The following is a 23,954-nucleotide window of genomic DNA, read 5'->3' on the forward strand; positions in this document are numbered from 1 at the left end:
ATTCGAGTCCCTATGGACAGAAAGCTGTACATACTTTTTCGGTTTGGGTCTTTGCACCTTAATGCTTCCGTCGCCCAAAGGGACCCAGCAAAAAATCTTTCTTCTAGCTGTCCGTGTTGCTATACCCTGCATGAAACCATAGCTCACTGCCTATTTGCATGTCCGGCAGGCCAGGATTAAATGGCTTAAACCCATATGTGTCCAGCTAGGATCTAGGAACCATCAAGTTGCACTTCGCATCTTGAGATCTGATGTGTCCAGGCCAGTCTTTGTGTGTGGAGTTGCCAAATTTTTGGGCTGTGCTTGGATTATTCGAATGAAAGCCATTGCTAAAGCTATAAAATTAGTCAATGCTGCTACAGTGGAGGAGTGTGGCTCAATGGTTAGAGCGGCAGACCCTGAAGCAGAGTTCTGGCCAGGGACCAGGGTTCGATTCCCGCCTCACCGGGGCTCGGGCTCAATTTCCTCGGACCTGTCTATTCTCGCCTCGGTGCCTATTCTAATCACGGGCCCCACGCTGCAACTCTGGGCAATAGCTTGCTTAGCCTCCACAACGGCCCCAACAGCGCTAAGGATGCCTGGCTTCACCCAGGAGTGGACACTTCACAGGGAAAGCCAGGAGGGGTTCCACAGCGGTATGAGTATCAGCGCCAGGAAACCGCAAAGGCGACACCGCATGGTGGCAGTCTGGTGACAGTGCGCTCTATAAGTACCTTGACATTTACATTTTATTTTACATAACACATTAGAATCCACTTTTTGTGTGTAAGAGGGTAAGGAATGAACTATGCCTGTGAGATTCCCTGTTGACACCAGTAATTTGTTTTTAATGGGAACTTGCCTTTTATGAATTGTTGTTTTATCTACCGGTGCCACAGTTTGTCTTTTAAACTTTTATATACTTTTTTTAACTATCAAAAATCTTGAAATGTATAATATTGATTTTATGGTTGTGAAAGCTTTTATGATAGCAATTATCGAATAAAGCTGAATTGAATTGAATTGAATTGAATTGATGAAACACCTAAGGACCCTTCATCCAAACAATCTTGCACGAGAAGAGTGCAAACAGATGAGAAACACTCCTGTTCTGTATCTGTAAAAAAGAATCACAAATAAATGTATATTAATAACTTTCAAATTTATACTATTCCATTACTGTACAAACACATTTTATATAAAAACTGACTAAGAAACTATAGCCCTGAACCACAAGTGTGACGATAGTTAAAACACTACATGCATAGTGCATACTACTTTGAAGCAGTTCATGCCCTAAAGCCTACCTCACTAAAAGACTACATGCTAACTGACTAAATGATTACAGTACTATAAGGAGACACACTGGGTGAGTGACAGGGTGTTTGCTAGAAGAGTATGAATACTAACTAGAGAATTGAAGGTGTGAAAGACAACTGTGTAGGTGATTAGAGGCCTGCATCAGTACTGCATAGGAATTTAAAGCAGTCCATGTGCTAAGGCCTGGCTCACTGCATGACTACTTGGGTACTGACTGAATGATTAGAGTACAGCAAGGAGAGTGCCTAGGTGAATTTATAAGTGCTAGGATTTTCGCACAGGGAATGGATTAGTACTTGGTACTGAATGAGTCACTAGAGGAGTGCAAAGGCAGTCACAAGTGCTGGACTGTATGGATACTGACTAGGAAATTGAAAGTGTGAAAGACAAGTGTCTAGGTGGTTAGAAGTCTGCATGCATAGTGCATAGGGGTTTGAAGCAGTCCATGTGCTAAGGCCTGGCTCAGTGTATGAATACTTAGGCACTGACTGAATGATTAGAGTACTGCAAAGATAGTATCTCGGTGAGTTTATAAGTGTTTGGGTTTTAGCACAGTGAATGGATTAGTACATGGTGCTGAATGGGTCACTAGAGGACTGCAAAGGGAGTGACAGGGTATTTCCTGGAAGTGTATGGATACTGACTAGGGAATTGAAGGTGAGAAAGACAATTGTGTAGGTGGTTCGAGGACTGCATGCATAGTGGATAAGGGTTTGAAGCAGTCCATATACTAAGGCCTGGGTCACTGGATGAGTACTTGGGTACTGACTGAATGATTAGAGTACTGCAAGGAGAGTGCCTGGGTGAATTTATTAGGGTTTGGCGCAGTGAATGGATTAGTACATGATGCTGTATGGGTCACTAGAGGAGTGCAAATGGAGTGACCGGGTGTTTGCTGGAAGTGAACGGATACTGACTGGGGAATTGAAGGTGTGAAAGACAAGTGTGTAGATGCTTAGAGGACTGCATGCATAGTGGATAGGGGTTTGAAGAAGTCCATATGCTAAGTCCTGGCCCTGTGCATGAATACTTAGGCAGTGACTGAATCATTAGAGTACTGGAAAGAGAGTGTCTTGGTGAATTTATAAGTGTTTGGGTTTTGGCACAGTGAATGGATTAGTACATGCTGTTGAATGGGTCTCTAGAGGACTGCAAAGGAAGTGACAGGATATTTCCTGGAAGTGTATGGATACTGACTAGGGAATTGAAGGTGTAAAAGACAAGTGTACAGTATGTTAGAACACTACATGCATACTGCATAGACATTTGAAGCAATCTATTTGGTACTTAGAAACTGACTAAATAATCAGACTACTTCTAGGACAGTGCTTAGATAAAACTTTTAAATTTTCAGTTCTGCCACAGTGAAGAGAATAGTACATGGTACTGCACCTTAGTGTCAAACCCTGACTCATTTTATCAATGCATAAGCAAAGACTAGCTTCTAATTATACTACTAAAACTTGACAAAATGAGAGGTTTTAAATTAGTTATCTGTCAGCAAATACACGATGTTACCAAATGCTTCTCTCACAATCCTAACCCAAATGCACACAGACTCGCAGTGTGATTTTAGACAATCGACACTATCGTAGGACTTTACCAAAACTCATTCACTACTGTGGAAGGGGTAAGGGGACTGCACACAATCTACATATTTAAGTACAGCACATCAGTGTCAAGGCATGACTCATTTAATCAACATATAAGCAAAGACTGGATTCTAATGCTACTAAAACTACACAACATGACAGATTTTAAAACAGTTATCTGTCAGCAAATACATGATGTTACCAAATGATTCTCTCACACTGATCCAAAATACACACTAACTCAGTGTGATTCTAGACAAGCACCACTATCCCTACAGTGCAAGTGGTAAGGGAACTGCACACAATCTACATATTTCAGGACTGCACTTTTGTGTCCAAGCCTGACTCATTTAATCAAAGCATAAACAAAGACTGGCTTCTAATGCTACTAAAACTTGACAACATGACCGGTTTTAAAACCGTTATCTGTCAGCAAATACACGATATTACCAAATGCTTCTCTCACAATCCTTACCCAAATGCACACAGACTCACAGTGTGATTTTAGACAATTAACACTATCCTAGTAGTTTACCAAAACTCATTCACTAGTCTAGAAGAGTTAATGGTACTGAACACAATCTACATATTTCAGGACTGCACTTTTCTGTCAAAGCCTGACTCATTTAATCAAATCATAAGCCATAACTGTCTTCTAATGCTACTAAAACTTCACAACATGACAAGTTAAAACAGTTATCTGTCAGCAAATACACAATGTCACCAAATGCTTCTCTCACAGTGGTTCCCAAATGCACACAGACTCACTGTGTGATTCTAGACAAACAACACTATCCCTTGCACTATATCAAAACACATTTCTTCATCTAGAAGTAGTACTACATTTTAGTATAGAAACATAACATAACTCATTTCACAACAATGACTGGTTTCTAATTCTACCAAAATATAAAAACTGCACAGTTATCTGTTTACAAACAAATGAAAAACACAAATGCTTATCACAGAATGGTTTCTACATGCACACACATTGTAGAGAAAAAAAGTACTCCCTACACTTTAGCAGGAAAAATACATTAGTCTGATTAAAATCAAAATAGTCTACATAAATCTCCTCACAATTAAATAACTTATCTTTCAAGTTCTTTTGTAGAATAAGAAGTATATAAATCACTCACCATATTTTCTTTTACAGAATCTCTGCACTGTGCACCTCTCAGCAAAAGCAAAGAATGAAAAAGTTTCCCTTTCATTTTCCACACATATACTTGTAAACATCAAATCACAATCCTTCGCACATAAACTCAAAAGTAAACACATTTCTATTGGTTAAACATTTCAACCCTTTCCAACTGAAATACATTTCAACCCTTCCCGCAATCTGCCTTCTGCCTGTTACCATAGAAACAGGTCATGGAACACTGCACTGAGCTCACAGGTCACAAGTTGAGCACACAATGTTCCTACACAAGACAGGAAGTGTGCTTGACTTTCCAACATATCAGCTTATCATATATTGTGTTCCTTACAATCTGTTTTTGTTAACCAATAACAATCATACCTTTAAAAAAACAGAAATATACATCCTACCTTTCAGTGTATAAAGTTGTCATACAACCAATGATTTCTTGTCGTTTTTCAAAAAACGTTGCCGTGGATCCGCGTACCAACCGCGAGAGGATCCGTGCATCCAACGCGATAGGATGCGCGCATTTCGCCGTTTTTTTTTTTTTTTAAAAGGGGGGCCCCAGGGGTTCCTTCTGGGACCCCCTAAGCACCTCTAGAGGGTCAGAGTATTTCCACTCTGCCCCCTTTATATGTTTTACACACTTATTCCCCTTGCATCTTCAGCCTCGCTTCTACCGAAAGACACTCAACAGCCAATTAGCATTCAGCGCGCGATCGGGAAGGTGCGCGCTCGGTTCGGGGAGGGTGCGCATACGGAGCAGGTGCGGTCCGCGGATCCTCTGCGGCCATAGATATCACTAACTTTTTTACCCTAATTTTCTCAGGAACTACTGAACAGATTCACTCCATATATGCAAAAGGCACGAGTCCGAACTGAGGAGTACCTCTTTGCCAAATTTGGTGTCATTCCGTTCAGCGGTTCGGGCTGTAGCTGCAACAACAGATCCTATGGGAAATTGCATGGTGAAAACGCGTTTTGGGACCCCCTTTTTTCTCGGCCCCCGCTTGACGGATCACCACAAAACTTTCAGGGAAGGAGCGGAGCGGAGCTGGCCAAAAGTTTGGAAAACTTCGCGAGGATTTGTCAACCGGCGCCAACGTTATTCCAAATAGAATGTTGCGGATTTCCTATGGAAAATAGGTCCTAACTATAACTATCTACTGGCGACCGCCAGTAGGTAATATATACATATTTTTGGGGGAAGATATAAAACATTACTTAATTTTTAAAGTTAAAAACAAAGAAGTATAATAGAGTTCCAAAATAGTACAAAAAAAATTTGAAAAAATATAGGCTTTATAAACATTAAAATATGAAATTAACATTTAAAAAACCTTCGAAATTCACTGAAAAAAACATAGGTTTTACAGACGTTATATTTGGAAATTAGCATTTAAAAAAACCTTTGAAATTCACTAAAAAAAACATAGGTTTTAGGGACGTTATAGTTAGTTGGACATTTGACTCATATAAAACCAGAGAAATTCACCTGTTCTAGTTAGTTGAGCTAACTATAACTCGCGCGCCAGCAATGCACTGCTGATGATGTCACATATTACATCACTCATGACATGGTCAGTGACATCACTGATGACATTTCACTGTATTCAACTCTTGGCATGCGGGACTTTTGTCTTGAAGGTTGTAACGTATGCGGGGACCCAGGGAAGCTTAAAGACTTTATTTGCCTGATTCAACGCGCCTTGCCCTGCATGACACGTTCACATGGATTGAAATTTTCCGATTCCTCCACGTACCACCCGCCCGGGTATGTTGCATCCTGGGATTTGCAGTACCTACTGTGCTGCCGCTGGTGGATGATCACATGGATGGGGGAAGTGCCTGCTCCTAATCACGAGGGCACTGCAGGAACATTCAAAAGCGGAGGCGTGGTTGTGACTATGGTGAGCAACAGGCATCAGATGAAGGCTTTACAGCCAAAATGCATTATGCCCTAACTGCTGTCTACTAAAGCTTTTACCTGGATTCCTCGTGTGGCCGCTTCCTTCTGCGTTATGGAGGGGTATTGAGATATATATTTATTTACACACACACACGCACACGCACGCGCGCGCACACACACACTCTCACACTCTCTTACCTTAAATATACTAACCTTGTGTTGTAAATGCATGCGTTGTAAATCCAATGCGTGGTGAGTGTCAAGTAAGAAGTGTTGGCTCTCGTGGCCAAGGGAGCCATGGATAGGGTACTAGCATCAGAATTAGGTTGTGGTTGCTATCCTTCTACTCTCTGGTGCAAGAAGGGTTAAGGCGTTCGTCGTCTCCTAGACGTGCGCCTTCGCAACTTCCTGGAAAAAAAGCTTAAAGTGCTCTCTTTAGCTCAAGTTCTGCATTGGATTGTGGTGTTGAATTTACAGGACGCTTATTTCCACATCCCCGTCCTGCCTCCCCACAGACAATACCTGCGGTTCATTGTGACTAGGTTCCTCAAAGAGATATAACTCTTGTTTCCTCTGAGGCAATTTATCATGCCCCAATGGGACTTGCATTTAGTTCTGACATGTCTGATGTGCTCTCCCTTCAAGCTGCTGCACAATTGTCCACTCCGGTGGCTAATCAAGACTGGTTTCCTTATGATCATAACATGGGTCTAGAGGGCCAGCGAACTTCAGGCACTCTGTGCACCCTCCTTATACTACCTTTTACCCAGATAAGCTAGTTATTCAACCATGTGCCTCCTTTCTTCTTAAGGGTGTGACACCCTTTCACGTAGGTGAACACATCACTTTGCCTACCTTCTTTGATCTGCCTCATCCTTCTAAGGAAGCGGAGAGACTAAGCTATCTGGACCCAAAAAAGAGCATTCTCATTCTACAATGATCGAACTAGAGAGTTCTGGGTGGATGATCAACTTGTTGTAGGGTAGGTTGGAGGTAAGAAGGGAAAAGCTGTGCAGAAATGGGCCCTCTCACGATGGCTAGTGCTCTGCATACAAATCTTCTATGCACTGGCAAAGAAGCAACCCTTTAAGGGCTTGTTAATAGCTGCGATCACTATATTTGTTCACTGAGTTCCTGTCCTGGACATCTGCCAGACAGCTCCTTGTGGATTTTTGTTTTTTAAACTTTGTTTATTGCCATTTTCCAGTACAACAACACAACTGTTACAGTGTGTGGCAGGCTGTACATTGGCAACGCGTGGATACTTCAGTACAATACATTGGTTAAGTAGGAACATACGGAAGAGGTATACATAAACATGCACAGGTACAGCTGACAGAGACAGTCTCACATTGGTCTCACTGGTGGTCAATCGCTTCATGATTGGGCCCATCATTTTCAGCTAGACAGACAGTTTGCGCTAGTACGGCGCTATCAACCGAGTTATCAGCAGCCTCCCTAAGCAAATAGCTAGTAAGGGGTTCCCAGATATCACAAGGCCGTGAGCGAAGGGGCAGCAGATCAGCACATATATTGTTTTGTTCTTGACAGTAAATGAGGTCAACCAGCCATTCCTTGAGTTTGGTCGCTCTGCCCCTTCCCCATCTGCAAGCAATTTTATGTTAGGCCACGAGTAGGCCCATTGCCAGGAATCGCTTAACTCGTCCTTTGTGCCCTGGGAGGTATCCCAGGAGTCCCATTTCTGGTGTGAGATCGAACTGTCGCCCTATCATGTCTCCCAGGGGCTTCCCCCACCTCGGACCAGTAATGTGCAACGACCCCACGCTACATGTAGGAAACCCGCTCCCTCCCGCTTACAGTGGTCGTATCTGTTGTTTTCTCGTAGTTGGAGTTTGTGCAGCCTGACCAGAGTATAGTATATTCTGTGGAGAAATTTAAAAGGGATTATTCTGAACCTGCTGCTAGTGTTGATGCACTTGGTTTGTTGACAGTTGTACATCCAGGCCTCCTCTGTGATAGGGTGTCCCAAGTCTGCTTCCCACCCCTGTTTAGCTTTCAGAGTGTTGTGAGTCCCCGCCCCAATGGAGGCTTTATATATATGGGATATGGCGTGCGGCGCCCTAGGCTGTATCATTTTGTGCAATGGGAGCAGTGTGGGAGGTTCCTCTGGGAACGCGGGGGTAGCGGCCCTAACAGCCTGTCGCAGGCGAATGTATAGAAAGTGGTCCATGGTGGTGGGTGTTGTGTTGCACAATAATTCAATTGCACTTTTGAATTGCCCCTGGTGGTACATGTCCCCCCAAGTATGTATGCCCAGTTTGAGAAGCATGCGTTTACAGATGGCTTCGTGCGTGACCGGCAGATTGTCGAGCAGATGAGGTAGCGGGGAATAGAACATGGGAACCTGGGACCGCCGGGCGATGGCCCGCCATACATTATTTGTGCAAGCCACAGTAGAACCCCTTCCCCGAGCCGCTTCGTCGTCTACACCCAGAAACCCTACAGAAGACAAGGGTGCCATGAGCCCCTGTTCCACTGCCAAATGTGTCATAAAGGGTGGAGGCGCGAACCAATAAGCAGCTAACTGTGCCTGCGCACTGAGATAGTAGAGGTCAGGATTGGGCGATCTCCTTGTGGATCTTTGCACATGTTTACCAAGCACTACTGCCTAGACAGTCAGGTCTGTCATGATGGGCACTTTTCCCATTCATTACTGCAGAACATTTTGGTCTGAATCAGTTTCACAGATCCACCTCCTGTGAGGCATTGCTTGGGTATCTTTTCTAATGTAAGGAAGCTGTGGCTAGACGTCTCTTATTAGATGAGCAAGTTACTTACCTTTGTTAATGGCTTATCTGGAAGAGACTCTATATAACTGCAGATACCTTACCAAACATCCCATCCTCCCAGTTCTGTGCACTGTTTTATAGAGTGAGAGTCACCTTTCTAAGGGCCTTAGAAATTCACACCAGTTGTCAGTGTTCCTCGTGGCTTTGCGTTCCTAGCATGAAAAGTTGCAAAAATAAACTGACAGCGCATAGGGTTGCTTCCTATGTAGGCATTGCAAATGTCACTTCTGGCATGGATGCCACTGATGCAGAGTTGAATGACACCATCTACTGGCATGCAGGGGTACTGACTGAAAAATTCCGGATCCAGTCTGAGGCCCGGGGAAAATTCTACGTTAAGGATTCTGCAGCTAGATAGCCTCTATCAGGTAGGATGCTATTGAATGTCAGTAACTTGTCCATCAATTCCAAAGGTGCCTATGGCGACTCAAACCCAGAACCTATTCCATGCCAATGCCTGATATGTGTTGATCCATGAAGTCTCCATGAAACAACGAGCCAGACTTGAATATGATCCCACAATGTTAATGCCATCTGAGACTGGAGGCCCTGTTTGCCCCCAATGTGGATGCAGTCCAAGGGCTCCAAAACCTTCTAGACGATGATGAGGTGGCCAACTTACTGCGTCTTTATTACACTGATGCATGGTTCTACTTGAACCAACAGAATGCTAGCGGTTTGGATACCTCTCCAGAAACTGAGTTGCAATCTCCACCTGGTACACCCAATGAGAAAAGAGCTTCTTTTGCTTTGGTGCAATGCAGAGCAGTAGACCTCTTTGACTTGCAACTACCGACTGTGGAGATGAAATCAACCCTGCTGATTCTTCAACAATTGATACCTTCACTGCTACTTGGAGAATGCCATCGTCAACCTTCGGCTGTCTCCTGGTAATCCAGGGTTCCTCACCCAGTACCCAACACTAGAAAGCCTTGTGTTGCAAATGCCAATAAGTCCAGTTAACCCAAATGCTTTCCCTTCTGCACTACTAGATAGGAAGTCTACGCGTAATGATGCATTTGAAAAGAATCATTCTTTTTAGCTTTGCTGGCCTTAAGATCTTTGAATTCAGTCTGTCTCTTGGGCTACTACACTCACGTGCTATAGGACCTAGCCAACGTAGTTCTTGCCAGACGTTGCAGAGGAACTCAGTGTAGCCTTTGCCAATATCATACAGGATGGGCAGCATGCGGTGAAATATGTGTTACGTGCTGGCCTTGACACCATAGACAGTGTGAGTTGCATCAAGGGCATCGGTGTGGTGCTCAAACATCATGCCTGGATATGTGCCACTGAATTTCCAGAGGTTGTCCAAGCGTTATCTTTAGACTTTTTGAGTAGAAGGCTGACAGTGCTAGATATGTTTAAAAATAGTTCTCGTACGGCCTGATCCCTAAGGTTGCTTTTGACGGTCTGCCAATTCCACCATCATTAGAAGAAATGTAGGGGCGATTTGTATGGCCTGGCATATTGTCTACAGCCACCCTTGCAGCTACTACAGCAACTTCTTCAACCCTTTAGTGGATCCAAAGGATGTGGTGGTAAGCAAAGTTGCACACACGTACAAAGGCATCAATCCTCTACCACCTCCATCCAGGCCACCACACTGCTCTTATTTCCCCGTGCAGGAGCATGGTAGAGGGCAAAAAACGTATTTTCTACCTGGTTGCAAATGCATCACTTCAGATCAGCGGCTTCTGCAGATTATTCAATAGGGTTTCTACGCCTGACCTTTCATTTCATCCCCTCCATGGATCCCCCTTTGTCTTGTGTTTTCTGCATATTCCATTGTAGTTTTCCCTGCGTTGGCCTAACTGCGCACATTGTAGGCCTCATTTACCTTTGCACACGTTACTATAAAAACGTGCTTGCCTTTGTGCCACATTGTACTTTAACACGGATCCTGCATGTGTTTTTGCGTTCTGTTCTTTTCCTGGGATTTAGTCTGAGCACCACCAACAAGGTCAAACAACAATGTCCCTTGTTATTCTTTCTGACCAGGCACTTGCACCTAGACATAACACAAGAATGCAGTTGTTGTTTATGTTCACACACGTCCGAGCATATAGGTGAGTAAATTAGCGACAAACTGACATGAAACAAGAGTTCTGAGATGAGAACGTTGCGTCTGCTGGGATGTAGAGCGTTCTTCTGTGTATGCTAAGGTACGGGGGTCTGCTGATTATCCCAGAGATCTTTCATATTATCATTTAGCTTTACTCGCAGTGGGGGGGGGGGTTGTTATGTTACTTGGTAAAATGACAGCACTTTTAATGGTGTATGGATTATTGACCATGTTAACAGTATTTTTATTATGCATTTGTTTTTTAATTGTGGCACGTAATACTGCATTTCAGAGCACAATAGTTTGAATAAGTATTCAAATCTTCTTTTGTGGCTCATTGTTAATTTATTTTGGACAAGTGCGAGTGAGAGAGCGAAAGGGTGTGTCCTGTTACTGCGATCCCAGAGAGGGTTGAGAGTGTTGTGTTCTGGGATGCCAATTCACTTGTTTCTCAAGTTATGGTTGGAAGGGCAAGTGAGGCACTATAGCTAGTCTGACTCAAGCTCATGGATACTGAGGTGTATGATGACTCATTCGCTACATGCTGATTTTCCATGGTCCCAAGCATTGTTTTGTTATAGAGTAGAATCCCTGCAACACCCTGTTTTATCTTGTTTCGACAGACCATTCTACCATCCGTATGCACAAATTAAATTTACTACTGGCCAAGGGAGCCATTGAAGGAGTGCCAGACTCTGAAAAAGGTGAGGGATGTTACCCCAGCTACATTCTAATGGCCAGGAAGAGTAAACAGCGTTTACAATGAATCTGTCACCCCGCATGCAATTACAACATGGTCGTTACTACGCATACCATTACCCTGTAAGTTGTAACAACGACTTGCGGAGGGGGGAGAAGGTGTTGGATTTAAAATCCAACACGTTCCTTACTGTCCGCACAGACTGGAGTTGTAATAGTAAATTATACTATTCCAACATCCGACGCCCCCCTTGCGACTTGCAGGGTAATGGTATGTGGTGTTACAACGCAGTTGTAACAACCTTGTTATAATTACATGCGGAGTGAAGGCATGCGTAATAAGGAGACATATTCCCAGGAAGGAGTGCACACACAAATTCTGGACCTCTGGCCTTTAAATCCCATCCTACGGAAGGACACATTAAAAATGCTTACTCTGGCTCAGATTCTTTTTGCTCTGGACCCACGGTATCGAATGAGGTCCTTGAATCTGCAGGCTGCATATTTTGATCCTCATTCTGCAGTCCCACAGACGTCACCTGCAGTTCAGAGTGGGGTCAGAGTGCTTTCAATATGTCATCCTACACTGTTTAGGTGGATCATCCTTTGCATAAAGATGTCCCAAGCTCTAGCCAAGAAGGAACCTCCTGGAGGCCTATGGGCCCATTCTATTAGAACAGTGGCTGCTATCATGGCATTTGCAAGGAGCCCCTGTTTTGGAGATCTGTCAAACTGCATTGACAGTCAGATCTGCAGAGAAGGTCCTTTTGTCCACTCAGTCCTGAAGGACATTTTGGCATTACTCCCCTTTTCAGACTTTCCACCTTTTGGTAAGTACTGGTTGGTTGTCTATTAAGGTAACAAAACTACTGTTGGAAGTATCCTCTGAACAATAAGTTACTTACATTCTGTAATGCTCTTTGTGGTGGATACTCTATCCAACTGCAGGTTCCTCTCCACCCTCCCTCCTCTCCATTCTGTTGAGGGGACATCTGAACATAAAGGGTCCCAAGTTAGCTTTTAGCAACTATCCTCTGAGTTGATCTGTGTCTGAGGGTCTTAGAAGAGACAACAACAATCCAGATACTGACGTAAGCACATAGGAATGACGCCAATATGCAACTCTGCTCCATCACTTCTGGTATTGTGCAAGGTTGTCACGGAATCAGGCAGCGCCATCTGTCTGTGTGCAGGAGTTATTGCTTCAAGGTTTCTAGGTCCAGTCTGGTTCCTCTGAATATTCTAAAGCTGAATATTCAGCAGTTTGATAGAGTATATACCAGAAAGTGCATTACAGAAGGTAAGCAACTTCTTCTGCATCTCCTCTCCCCTCCTTTGTGATTTGGTAAAAGTCACAAATTACAAATCGCAAAATGGAATGTTTGATCATCTGAGCCTTGGGTTACCTTATTCAAACTTCAAAATTGCCTGCTGGTCAACTGTTACAAAGGTGTCTTCTGGAAATATTTTGTTAGCTTGGGGTCTTAAGAGCACAGTGACTTTTGTTCTCTGTGTAAGGCAGTTTATTTGTAGGCCCACTTTGCATATTTATTCTCAAATCTTAAAACAATTAAAAAAGGGTAAGCGGCTGCTCGGTTTAATATTTAGATGTTGTTAAAAAGAAAATGAACAAAGTAAAATGTGCTTTTGGAAAAGCACTTCAGTCTTTAAAAATATGTACATTTCTTTCTCCAGTAAATTGTTCTGGGATAAGACCCACAGGGGTATTTATTGTTTGAATTCTGGGGTTACATGTTAGTGACTTTTCATAACTCACCTCTAACGATTCTGGTACTCTTTGTCAATGCACTCTCATCCTTTTCCAATTCCTACCGAACCTTTCCACCTCCAGTGTAGTTACAAAGTAGTGTATCAGTGATTTGTTTTCTATTTATCTATATTGAGGGCTTAGTTGTAGTACAAATGGTTTCAAAGTATACCATGAAAAGCAGATATTTCACTTTCTGTATGACATGTTCTAAAGGTACTATAGTATAGATTTTGTAATGAAAATCTACCACTAGTCCAGTACAAAAAGCAATTTAATGAGGCATGCAGCCTTGTCTTACATTGTAGAAATGTAAAAGAAATTGTCAATAACGATCAAAAGATTATTTCCTTAAATTGTGCAACACATATGTTTCACCTCCTAATTTGAGACTTCCCTGCATAATAGTATTAAAAGTCTAGCTTCATCTCACAGCACATGCCTGCAGGCTTAGCTCCAGTAATAAGATGTTTGGGCGTGTGCCCTGCAACCTTATTTGTATATAACCCACTGTAGTCAAGTCTGTCATAATGTATCACAAATGTCCTCCAACTAGAAGGAGCACCCACAATTGTTAAATGGTTTATCAGAATGCTGCTCAGCAGTGTTGCTGACATAAGAGCTGTTCTTTCTTTGTTTTTTTAAGGTCAGCATACCTGCTTCTCTTGCCACATTCCGGATGTAGATGTGAAGCGCTGCTCTGTGAGTTCCTGTGGCAGATACTACCATGAAGTTTGTGTTCGGAAGTTCTCAACAACTGTCATCGAAGGCAGAGGTTTCCGTTGCCCCCAGCATTGTTGCACTACATGTTCCTTGGAAAAAGATTTGCAGAAGGCAAGCAAAGGTGAGGTCATCATTTGTGATGGGAAAAAGAACATAAGACATATTTTTGTCATTGAGGAAACTCGAAAAATATAGCATACAAGAGTTCTTAAAGGAATTTCATAAAAGTAACATTTAAAAAAATGTAATTAATTTTCTTAGTGTTATCAGGCAAGAACTTTTGCAAAGGTGTGTTTGGACAATCCCTTAATTCTCATGATTTAATACCCCACTAGTCAGCCTTCACAGTAATAAAAGACATTTATTAGGCGAAATTTCACATAAGTGCATTATACGAACTGTGAGTTGTTTTTAGTTGTTAATCCAGAGTTTTCATCTTCTGGCCCAGGGAAGCACTCCCAACTTTCACTATGGCATAGGGAAAAGATAATGGATTTCTCTTTTCCGTATGCCGTAGGTAAAGTTGGGAGTGCTTCATTAGGCCAGAAGATGAAAACTCTGGATTAACAAATAAAAACAACTCACAGTTCAGTTCCTATAATGTACTTATGTGCTGGGACTGCAGACAAAAGATTCATCCACTCAATCAGTGCATTTCTTGTCTTCATCCTTCTCACAAGGCATCATGCTGTTGCATCTGCAGGACGTTTCCTGCCAAATCACTGAAATACAGAGAAAGAAAGTTGTCTGTCTAACGTCTGGAGAAGAAGAAAACTCAAAATTTCCCCTTAGCGGGGGCGTGGCTTGGCTGCCGAGCGGAATGGCTGCCTGAAACCGCAGCTCCGCCGATCGAGCACAGAAATCCTTCAATTATTAGCTGAACTGGGGTGCGAGCTCGGACTTCCCCGCCCGAGACGGTAGTCCAGGGTGTCCGCCCTGTGCTCTGGCTTTTCTGACCCCGTCGGCGACTCGTGGGCAGAGAGCGGCCCGCGGGCGGCGCGGAGACGTGGCGGCCTACACCATTCGCTAGAGCCGGGGCCTCGCGTGTGGAGTGCCCGAAACCTGTTCGAGGGGTGAGGCAGTGGCTGTTCGCTCGCCCAAGGAAACGCGCGCCCTACGGCTGATGGAGTGAAGCTGAGGCAGCGGCGGTTGGTGTGGAGGAACGCCGAACGTCTGCCCCTGGACTGCATGCCGGTGAACAGCGACGGGCCCGATCGGATGATCGCAGTGGCGGCCATTTTGCCTGAAGCCGAAGTCCCATGGTCGAAGGATCCAGGGCGTAGATCGGAGAGACGTGGTCGGCTGCCGTACATGCCCCGACCATACTGTGGTGAGGTTGGAGCGTTGACCTGGGGTGTGGACGGCGCACGGCTGCACTAGGGTTGTACTGCCCCGGCGGCCTGCGCTGTGACTCTCCCCGCTTGCTCCGCTTGAGGTGTGTGCCCCGCCACTGGGGGCCCGGCCCTTCAACCTACCCACTAGGCCTGACCGCCCTGCTGCCCTCGGTGAGACGCTGGTGGTTGGCGACTGGCGGCGACTGGTGCAGTACGAGGAGGCCGCGGCGCGGCCGCCCAAGCATACGAACGGCTGGTGAGCGGCCATGGGCAAACCGGACACGCGGCAGCCGAAAATCACTTTCGACAAGTCCAAGCAGAAGCCGCCGGACCCAGACCCAGACCTCCGTGAGGCCGAATCTTCTCGGGCGGACCGGAGTGATGCTCAGGATGTGGACATCAAGGCCATGTTTCAGGAACTGAAAACGAGTTTACATGGCATTGATGGCAAGATGGACGCTCTGGCTGCCCGCATGGACGGCATCACGTCCCGCATGGACAAACAAGAGGGGAGAGTGGAATCGCTCGAAACACGTGTGGCCGACACGGAGGAAAATCAGACCGGCCTTGCCGGCCAACTACGGGGCATGGAGAAGATTCTGACACTCATTCAGCAGAAAAATGAGGATTTGGAGGCGCGCTCGCGGCGCAACAACGTCCGCATCACGGGTGTGGCGGAAACGACGAACATAACCAACATGGAGCTCTTTGTTGAACAAATGTGTAAGGATCTGTTTGGGTCGGGATTGTCTCCGATGTTCCTGGTCGAGAGGGCTCACAGATCACTGGGGCCCAGGCCTAAACCCGGTGCACCGCCCCGGCCTATTATTGCACGAATCTTGAATTATAGGGACCGGGACGTGATCTTACGAATGGCAAGAGACATATCAGACGTGCAGTACAGGGGCAACCACATTGCACTATATCCGGACTATACGATGCAGGTTCAAGCCGCTCGAAGGGAATTTCTGCCGGCGAAGAAACTTTTTCAACAGGCGGGCACCAAATACTCCCTCATCTACCCTGCCAAACTCCGGGTCCAAGGTCCCGGTAAGCCGTCCTTCTTTGTTGACGCGAAGGCGGCTATGAAATATGCCAAACAACTGTTAAAGGACCAAAAGGCTCAGACATCTGCAGTTGACCCGGACCAGCGGGACAGGCTAAGTGATGTTGAATGACTCCTACTGTATACTTCTTGCTAAATCGCTGGGTGTTGCCTGCCTGCGCTGTGCTGGGCCATAGAGAGAATGTTTAATTCCCTGGAGTTCCAATTTCAGATGCTATGAGGGAGCTGAGCAGGGCTGCGGGATTGGGGGGGAGGGTCCTTGAGCTGGTACACTAGTCTCGCGCTCGATCGCCCTGTCACAAGTACAGGGCTTGTGGGTGGCCAACCTGCGTACCTCAAGGGATGATTCCCATTCATTGTTCACATCTAGAGACTGTAGTTACAGTTGTTGTAGTTGGGGGGGGGGTCCAGGGAGGTCATTGCACAACCTGATTGGGGGGTTGGAGCGGGAGGGTTAGGGGGTTGGCTGGGGTTGGGGGTTTTTGTTGTGTTTTATTTAAGTTTCAGAGCCGGGTCGGAGGAGGCGAAAACTGCTATTGAATCGCACGTTGTGCACTGCGCGCTGTCATGTCGACAGTCACCCAGCAAGAGGTATTCTGGCATTTACCGTGCAGGCTGCCCAGTTGGCCGGGTGGGATGTGTGCTGTCTGTCAGGGACGGGCTACAGGAATCGCTGCAACGAGGAACAGGTCCGTGGCCTGCTCGAGTTTTATTTCCATGCTTGGTGCCGAGTGGAGGTTCCCTGCCTTGTCGGCGGGCGTACAGATTGCTGTGGCATTGCCGCCCTCATATATTGAGACCCGCTGGATTGGAAATGCTTGCTTCGAGACTTGGCGAGACTTGGCCGGGTGAATGGGGGGTAGGTGTATGTTGGATGCTTGCCCGAACTCTGTTAACACGCCTGGTGCTGTGAATAGCATAAAGTGTATTACCTGGAATGTACGGGGCATGAATGATAGACGGAAAGTGAGACTGATACAGGCCTTTCTGATTAGGAAGGGTGCGGACATTTGCCTTCTGCAGGAGACGCACCTGACGGACAATGCTGCGCAGCTGCTCAGACACAACCGATGGGGTGAGGTAGTTCACGCTCACTACTCTAACTACTCTAGAGGAGTGGCGATACTTATCAGAAAAGGGCTTCACTGGAGGACGCATGAGGAAATCAGGGACGCGGGGGGCAGGTATGTTCTGATGGTAGGTTCGCTGTGCGGCGCGAGAGTGATTCTGGTGAATGTGTATGGCCCGAATGACGATAATCCGGAGTTCTACGAGGGATTGTGGCATAGGGTGCGGAACTGTGGACCTGCTGCGATACTGTGGGGAGGAGACTATAATGTGGTACTGTCAGATACTACAGATAGGCAGGGCACCACTCGGGAACATCACCCTAGGGCGTCGGAGGCGCTTGGCCATATTATGCTAGAGGCAGGGCTGGTGGACTCCTGGAGGACACTGCACCCTGAGGCCTGCGCCGGTACGTGTATCACTGCTCATCGTGCGGCCTGGTCCAGATTGGACTTCTGGCTGCTGTCCAGAGATCTGCACTCATCGGTGTTAGAGGTGACTCACTTGCCGCGGTCTCTCTCTGATCATGCCCCGGTCTGCTTAACGCTATCCACCCCGCCGCAGTACATTCAGCCGTTCAGTTGGAGGTTCCCATCCCGGGCTCTGCGTGACCAGGTCTTCCAGCACTCTTTGCGGGAAAAACTGGAGGAATACTTCGAACTCAACGAGGGCTCAGTGGATTCACCTGGCGTGCTCTGGGAGGCCTGTAAAGCTGTGACACGGGGTCACTGCATGGCGCTCAAAACTGGGGTGCTGCGCTCCATCAGAGCTACTCTCGGCAGGTTGGAATCTGAACTGGCTCAGCTTGAAGCTGCGATGGTGGCGGCCCCTTCTGGTGGTGCGAGTGCAGACTTCAGGACGAAACTGACCGAGTATCAAGAGGAGGCCGAGAGGGAGGTCAGGTTCTTGTCCAAAGATTCTCAGGCCAGACGTTACGGAGAGGGTGATCGAGCTGGCCGAACACTAGCAAATATGCTGCGCCCACCACGTGGGTCGGAGCATATTCTTGAGCTACAGGAGTCGGGGGGTGCAGTGATTCGAGATCCTCCGGCTATCCTGACGGTGATGACAGACTATTATAAGGACCTGTACACCACTAAGGTGTCCCCTGACGACACCATCATTAGTGATTACCTGGACACCATAGCTCTTGCGTGGTTCAGTAACAATGCCCGACAATATATGGACCTACCCTTCACGCAGGAGGACATTCGAGCGGTTATAGCCGCTATGCCGCTCAACAAGGCACCAGGCCCCGACGGGCTGACGGCAGCCTTCTACAAGGAATACGTAGACCTACTGGTCCCGCGATTGCACAATGTTTTTGAGGAAGCGATGGAGGTTGGCATCCTCCCTACCTCGATGCGAGAGGCCCTCATCATTACGTTGCCAGGGAAGAATCCTGTTACCCCGGACTCATATCGCCCACTCTCGCTAATTAATCTTGACGCCAAAATCTATGCGAAATTACTCGCTGACCGCCTGAAATTTATGCTGCCTCAGATAGCGTTGTCCGATCAGTCGGGCTTTGTGATGGGGCGGTCCACTTCCCACAATCTTAGAGTGCTGTTTGGGCTCCTGCATTATTTGGACCCCAAGGTACAAGCCGCGGCCGCACTGCTTGACGCCACTAAGGCGTTCGACTCACTAGAGTGGAAATTCCTGCGGGCGTTATTCACTCGCATGGGTTTCAGCCCCTCCTTTGCCAGGCGTATTGGAATACTCTATAATCACCCGACGGCTAGGGTGCGGGTTAATGGTCAGACGTCTGCCCCGATCCCCATAACCAGAGGGACTCGGCAGGGCTGCCCCTTGTCGCCATTGTTGTTCGCTATTGCGACGGAGCCGCTGGCGGCTCGTTTGCGCCAACACCACACCCACCGCAGTATCGGCTTCACGTCGCGTGGCCTGCTGGTCTCTATGTACGCCGACGACATAACCATATACATGGTAAATCCGTCGGAAAACTTCGACCCACTGATGCGTGAGGTGACAAGGTATAGCGGCCTCACGGGTATCGATATCAACTGGTCGAAGTCGGCGATGTTCCCGCTGACGGACGGTACGAGTCAGTGCCACACGGAATTCCCGATTGACTGGGCCACTGATGAGATTAAATACCTGGGCATACGGTTTAGCCGATCGGTACAGGACATATGGCTGGCAAATTTTGGGGTGGCCGTGGAATGGCTGGAATGCAAAGTGAAGCGCTGGAAGGCGCTGCCGCTATCTCTGATGGGTCGCATAGCAATTGCTAAAATGGTGGTCGTTCCCAAGTTTCTTTACTTATTCGTAAACATCCCCGTGCCACTCACTAAGTCGTTCTTTCGCCGGCTCCGCTCCGCCTTGATTGAACTGGCCTGGGCGGGTAAGCAGCCCAGAGTGGCCTGGAACCTCCTCACACTTCCCTTCCGTCAGGGGGGACTTGCGGCCCCGGACATGGAGCTATATGCGTACTGTGCTCAGGCCCAATACCTGCACTACTGGCAGCACCCGATTCCTTACCAGCCGCACGTGGCTATCGAGATGGATGTTGCGGCCCCCTGCCCCCTTCGTGCAGCGGTATATCAGAGATACAGACGCTCCAGAGACGACATTGACACTGTTGAAATGGTACGCTGGGCCTGGTCAAGCATTGCCAAACGTGCAGGCGTTGATGACTTATATGCGCCAAGTATGCCCCTCGCGGATAATCCACTATTGGGGCCATTGACGGACGCGGCGGTGGTGCGGCGGGCGCAGGCCTGCGGCCTGAAGGTGGCGGGAGACTTGTACCCGGACGATACCTTCCTCACAGTGCGGGACATGGCGGCAGCGCTGGAACCGACGGCCTCGGAGCTTCTTCTCTACTATCAACTGCGGTCTGCCTGCAAGGGCAGGTACCCCATGTTTCCAGAGGCTCCGCCGACGATTGCGGCCTTGGAGGACGTACTTTCGAACTCCTCCGCGCGCAAACTGATCACGCGGATCTATAGAGCTACTCAAAACACGGCTCCGGTTGTGCACACTGACTCTAGATCCGCGTGGGAACATGAAGCGGGTATATCCATTACCGAGAAGCAGTGGGAGTACTGTTGTTCCCAACTTGAAAACCTATCCCCTAATTATAGGCTGCGGTTGGTACATTTCAACTATCTGCACCGGACTTACCGTACGCCCCTTCAATTGTGTAGGATGGGTCTGCGGGCTGATGCGCACTGTTGGAGATGCGGTGAGAAGGATGCCGCGTTCTATCACCTTGTATGGGTGTGCGGCCCCATACGTGACTTCTGGATTGCAGTCTTCAATACCGTGGGGCAGATCGTGGGGATGGAACTGGAGCCGGACCCACTCGTGGCCCTCCTGGGATTCGTTAGAAATGTGCCTAAGGCCTCACGTAGGCTTGTAGCCATATTATTATTACTTGCTAAGCGTCAGGTGGCGCTACACTGGAAGAAGGCGATGCCGCCAAACGTGAAGGCCTGGATAAGATCGGCGGTGTACTGTAGGGAGCAGCTGACCTCATACTGGGACCAGCTGCCGCAGCGCTCGCGGCCTGTAGATATCTGGCAGCCACTGGTGGATTGGTTGGCTAGTACGACAGCGTTGGAAGATGACCAAGCGGGCTGATCGTGGCTTAAATGGCGAGGCGAGGTTGGAGTTCGACTGTGGTGTGCTATAGTGGTGATCCGCCTGGCATAAGTGATCTGGGATGTGGGGTTCGCTCTCTGAGGGGGTTTGTCTGTCGTTTGCTTTGTCTGGGCGGGCTGTGGGCGCAGCGTGACGATGATTATGTCATTTCGATCATTTACTGTTTGCTTCCCTCCGACTCGGGCTCTCTATTAGTTTTGTTTTGTTTGTTCCATTGTAAAATGCTATATCGCTGTTTGAAAGTACGACCTCAAATGCTTGGGCGGAGTTCCGCCTTGTATACTAGCTGCCTGCCTCCGGGTTGTTGGCTGAATAGCGGTGTACTCTTCGATGGAACAATAAAGGTTTTGGAAAAAAAAAAAAAAAAAAAAAAAAAAAAATTTCCCCTTAGCAAAGAGGTTGCCCCCTCATCTGGGGGCGATTTCGTGAAAAGTGCTCCTCCAAGTACCTTCACGAAGGTGGTGCAAAAGTGTAAGCATGTGGAACTTCCTCAGCTGGAATGAATTGCAGAAGCACCTGCACCCATCTCCTCCTAGGACATGATCAAGCCCTCATCAGAGAAGGCATTGAGAAAAGGTGAGTAACCACCTACACTGAAATTCGTGAAAAAATAGCTCCACTATTACCCTGTCTGTATTCCTGCCTAGATCTTGGTAAATGAAGACCCTTTTGTTGATGACGAAAAAGCAATCCTTGTTGATGGTCTTCTTTTCGGCTACCTCTTCGCTGGCAACGACTTCAGGCAGTATCCCATTGTTCCCAAAAGAGAGTCCTGCGATGGAGACAATTTGTTGACCAATTTCGAGCAATCTGTTGACAAGATCCTAGTCAACGACAGCAAGAACCTTGTCAACTGTGTCCCATCAACAGCAAATCCACCTGCACCCTTGTTGATGAGCATGAGCACCACACCATCAGCAGTAATTGTATTGTCTATGACCCTATGTTTGATGGCAGAATTGCCTTTGTTTTCCACCTTCAAACACAACCAGCCTAATCACATTCACCTTTGAAGGTTTCTATTCATTTGCCTGTCTCCATATCTGGGTTTCTGAGCTAGAGGCGGAAGTCAATGAACCAGAACAAGCCTCTGATATGGCACTTTTACCTATGCAGTTGGATGTGTGCTACTTTTCAGACTACAAGGAGGCGGCTTATGAACATGAGGAAGGCGCAGACTTTCAGCAGAGCTAGGACATTTATGAGTCCCAAATTTCTCATCTGATGGACGTCGAAGAACCAGGAACAGTATTTGCACTAAGGTGAAATTGTCACTGAAAATGATTGAAATTTGAAAAGTTGCCTCCTTCACATCGTAAGAACACACTAGATAATGGCACAACAATGCTGCTGTAGATGTGAGGGCAGACTTTCTTTGATGTCCTTGCTTGAGGAGCAGGTGAGCTAAACATTAATGTGGTATGCCCTCAGTCTAAGTTATCAGATGGAGCATCAAAAAAGAACTAGTATTCCCTTTTGTCCTAAGACTAATTCATCTGTGAGTGGAACTATTGCTGTCTCTGGCTTCAGGTAAGGCAACTCTACTGCACCTTATGAATAAAATATAAATCTGAAAGAGACTATTAGTTATAGATTCCTTACCTTAGAATTACCTCTCGGCGTTTGACTGGATACGGAGAATTTTTTCTCAGCAGTACCCTTGCATGATGCCGGTAGGCGGGGTCGGTCAGCTCCGCGTTTGTCATCGGCGTAGTGATCGCCTGGTTGACGACGCGGTGTCTACTTAGACGCCTCCCTGCGTGGTGACGTCAGTTCTTTTACATGACATTCCACGCCAGAAGCTCACAGCCATGCAAGACACTGACCACTGGTGCACATAACTAGTGCCTTGAAGGGTGGTCCCTTACTCTAGAAATCAGTTTGCATAACGGGGAGGATGAGTGGGGTAGGAAGGAATCTATAACTAATATATGTCTCTTCCAGATATATTGTTACCGAAGGTAAGTAACTTCTTCATCTGAAAGACTATTAGGTATAGATTCCTTACCTTAGAATAGATGCCCCAGCAATACCAACCCCGGAAGTGGATCTGCAAACCGAGTTCACACCAGAAAGTCCTGGAGAACCGAACGCCCAAAGAAGCAATCTCTCCAGACTTGTATTTCCAGGCAATAATGTTTGGTGAACGTGTGCAGTGATGCCCATGTGGCTTCCTGGCAGATGTCATTAAGGGGGACTCCTCGTCCAAAAGCAGTAGTGGCCGCCGTCGCTCTGGTGGAGTGGGCGCGCAGTCCTACTGGAGGCTCCTTTTTTCGCCAAGGAATAACAGATCTTAATGCAAAGAACGACTCATCTAGAGATGGTCCGTTTTTGCACGGGCCGAACTTTCTTGACACCCACTTAGCCAATAAAGAGTTGATTGTCCTCCCGGAATTGTTTTGTGCGGTCCAAATAAAAGGATAACGCTCGTTTTGGTTCCAGATGGTGGAGTCTTTCCGCCTCCTTGGAAGGATGCATGAAGAAGGTGGGCAAAGTGATGGTCTGTCCTATGTGGAAAGAGGTAACCACTGTGGGGAGAAAAGAAGGTCGCGTTCGGAGGACAACCTTGTCCGGTTGAACAGCAAGGGGAGGAGGCTTAGAAGAAAGAGCCTGAAGCTCTCAAACCCTGCGAGCAGAAGTGATAGCTACCAGAAAAGCAGTCTTCAAGGTCAAAAGTCTGAGAGGACAATTATGTAGCGACTGGTCCGGCGACCTCCCTCTCGATCGGGACCTCGAGCGGCGTGGATCTGACTGCTGGGCCTCTAGAAGCTTTCGGGACCGCTCTCACAAAGTCTTCGGGTTCATGGCCCGACAGTCTGAGAACGACTTTGGGTCGTGGTCTCACTC

The 23,954-nt window shown here is 47.0% G+C and overlaps 1 protein-coding gene across 2 annotated transcripts in view; it reads left to right on the forward strand.

Annotated features, from left to right (window-relative positions):
- The window catches only part of NSD3 (nuclear receptor binding SET domain protein 3), a 1,492,250-nt gene that overhangs the window by 889,759 nt on the left and 578,537 nt on the right, over positions 1-23,954 (forward strand). For both annotated transcript variants that reach the window (XM_085633955.1, XM_085633956.1), the window contains exon 13: positions 13,933-14,130. In XM_085633955.1, coding sequence (XP_085490081.1) covers positions 13,933-14,130 — 198 coding nt within the window. The remainder of the gene's footprint in view (positions 1-13,932; positions 14,131-23,954) is intronic.

Source organism: Triturus cristatus, chromosome 11, assembly GCF_964204655.1.
Source record: "Triturus cristatus chromosome 11, aTriCri1.1, whole genome shotgun sequence".
Taxonomy (NCBI): domain Eukaryota; kingdom Metazoa; phylum Chordata; class Amphibia; order Caudata; family Salamandridae; genus Triturus; species Triturus cristatus.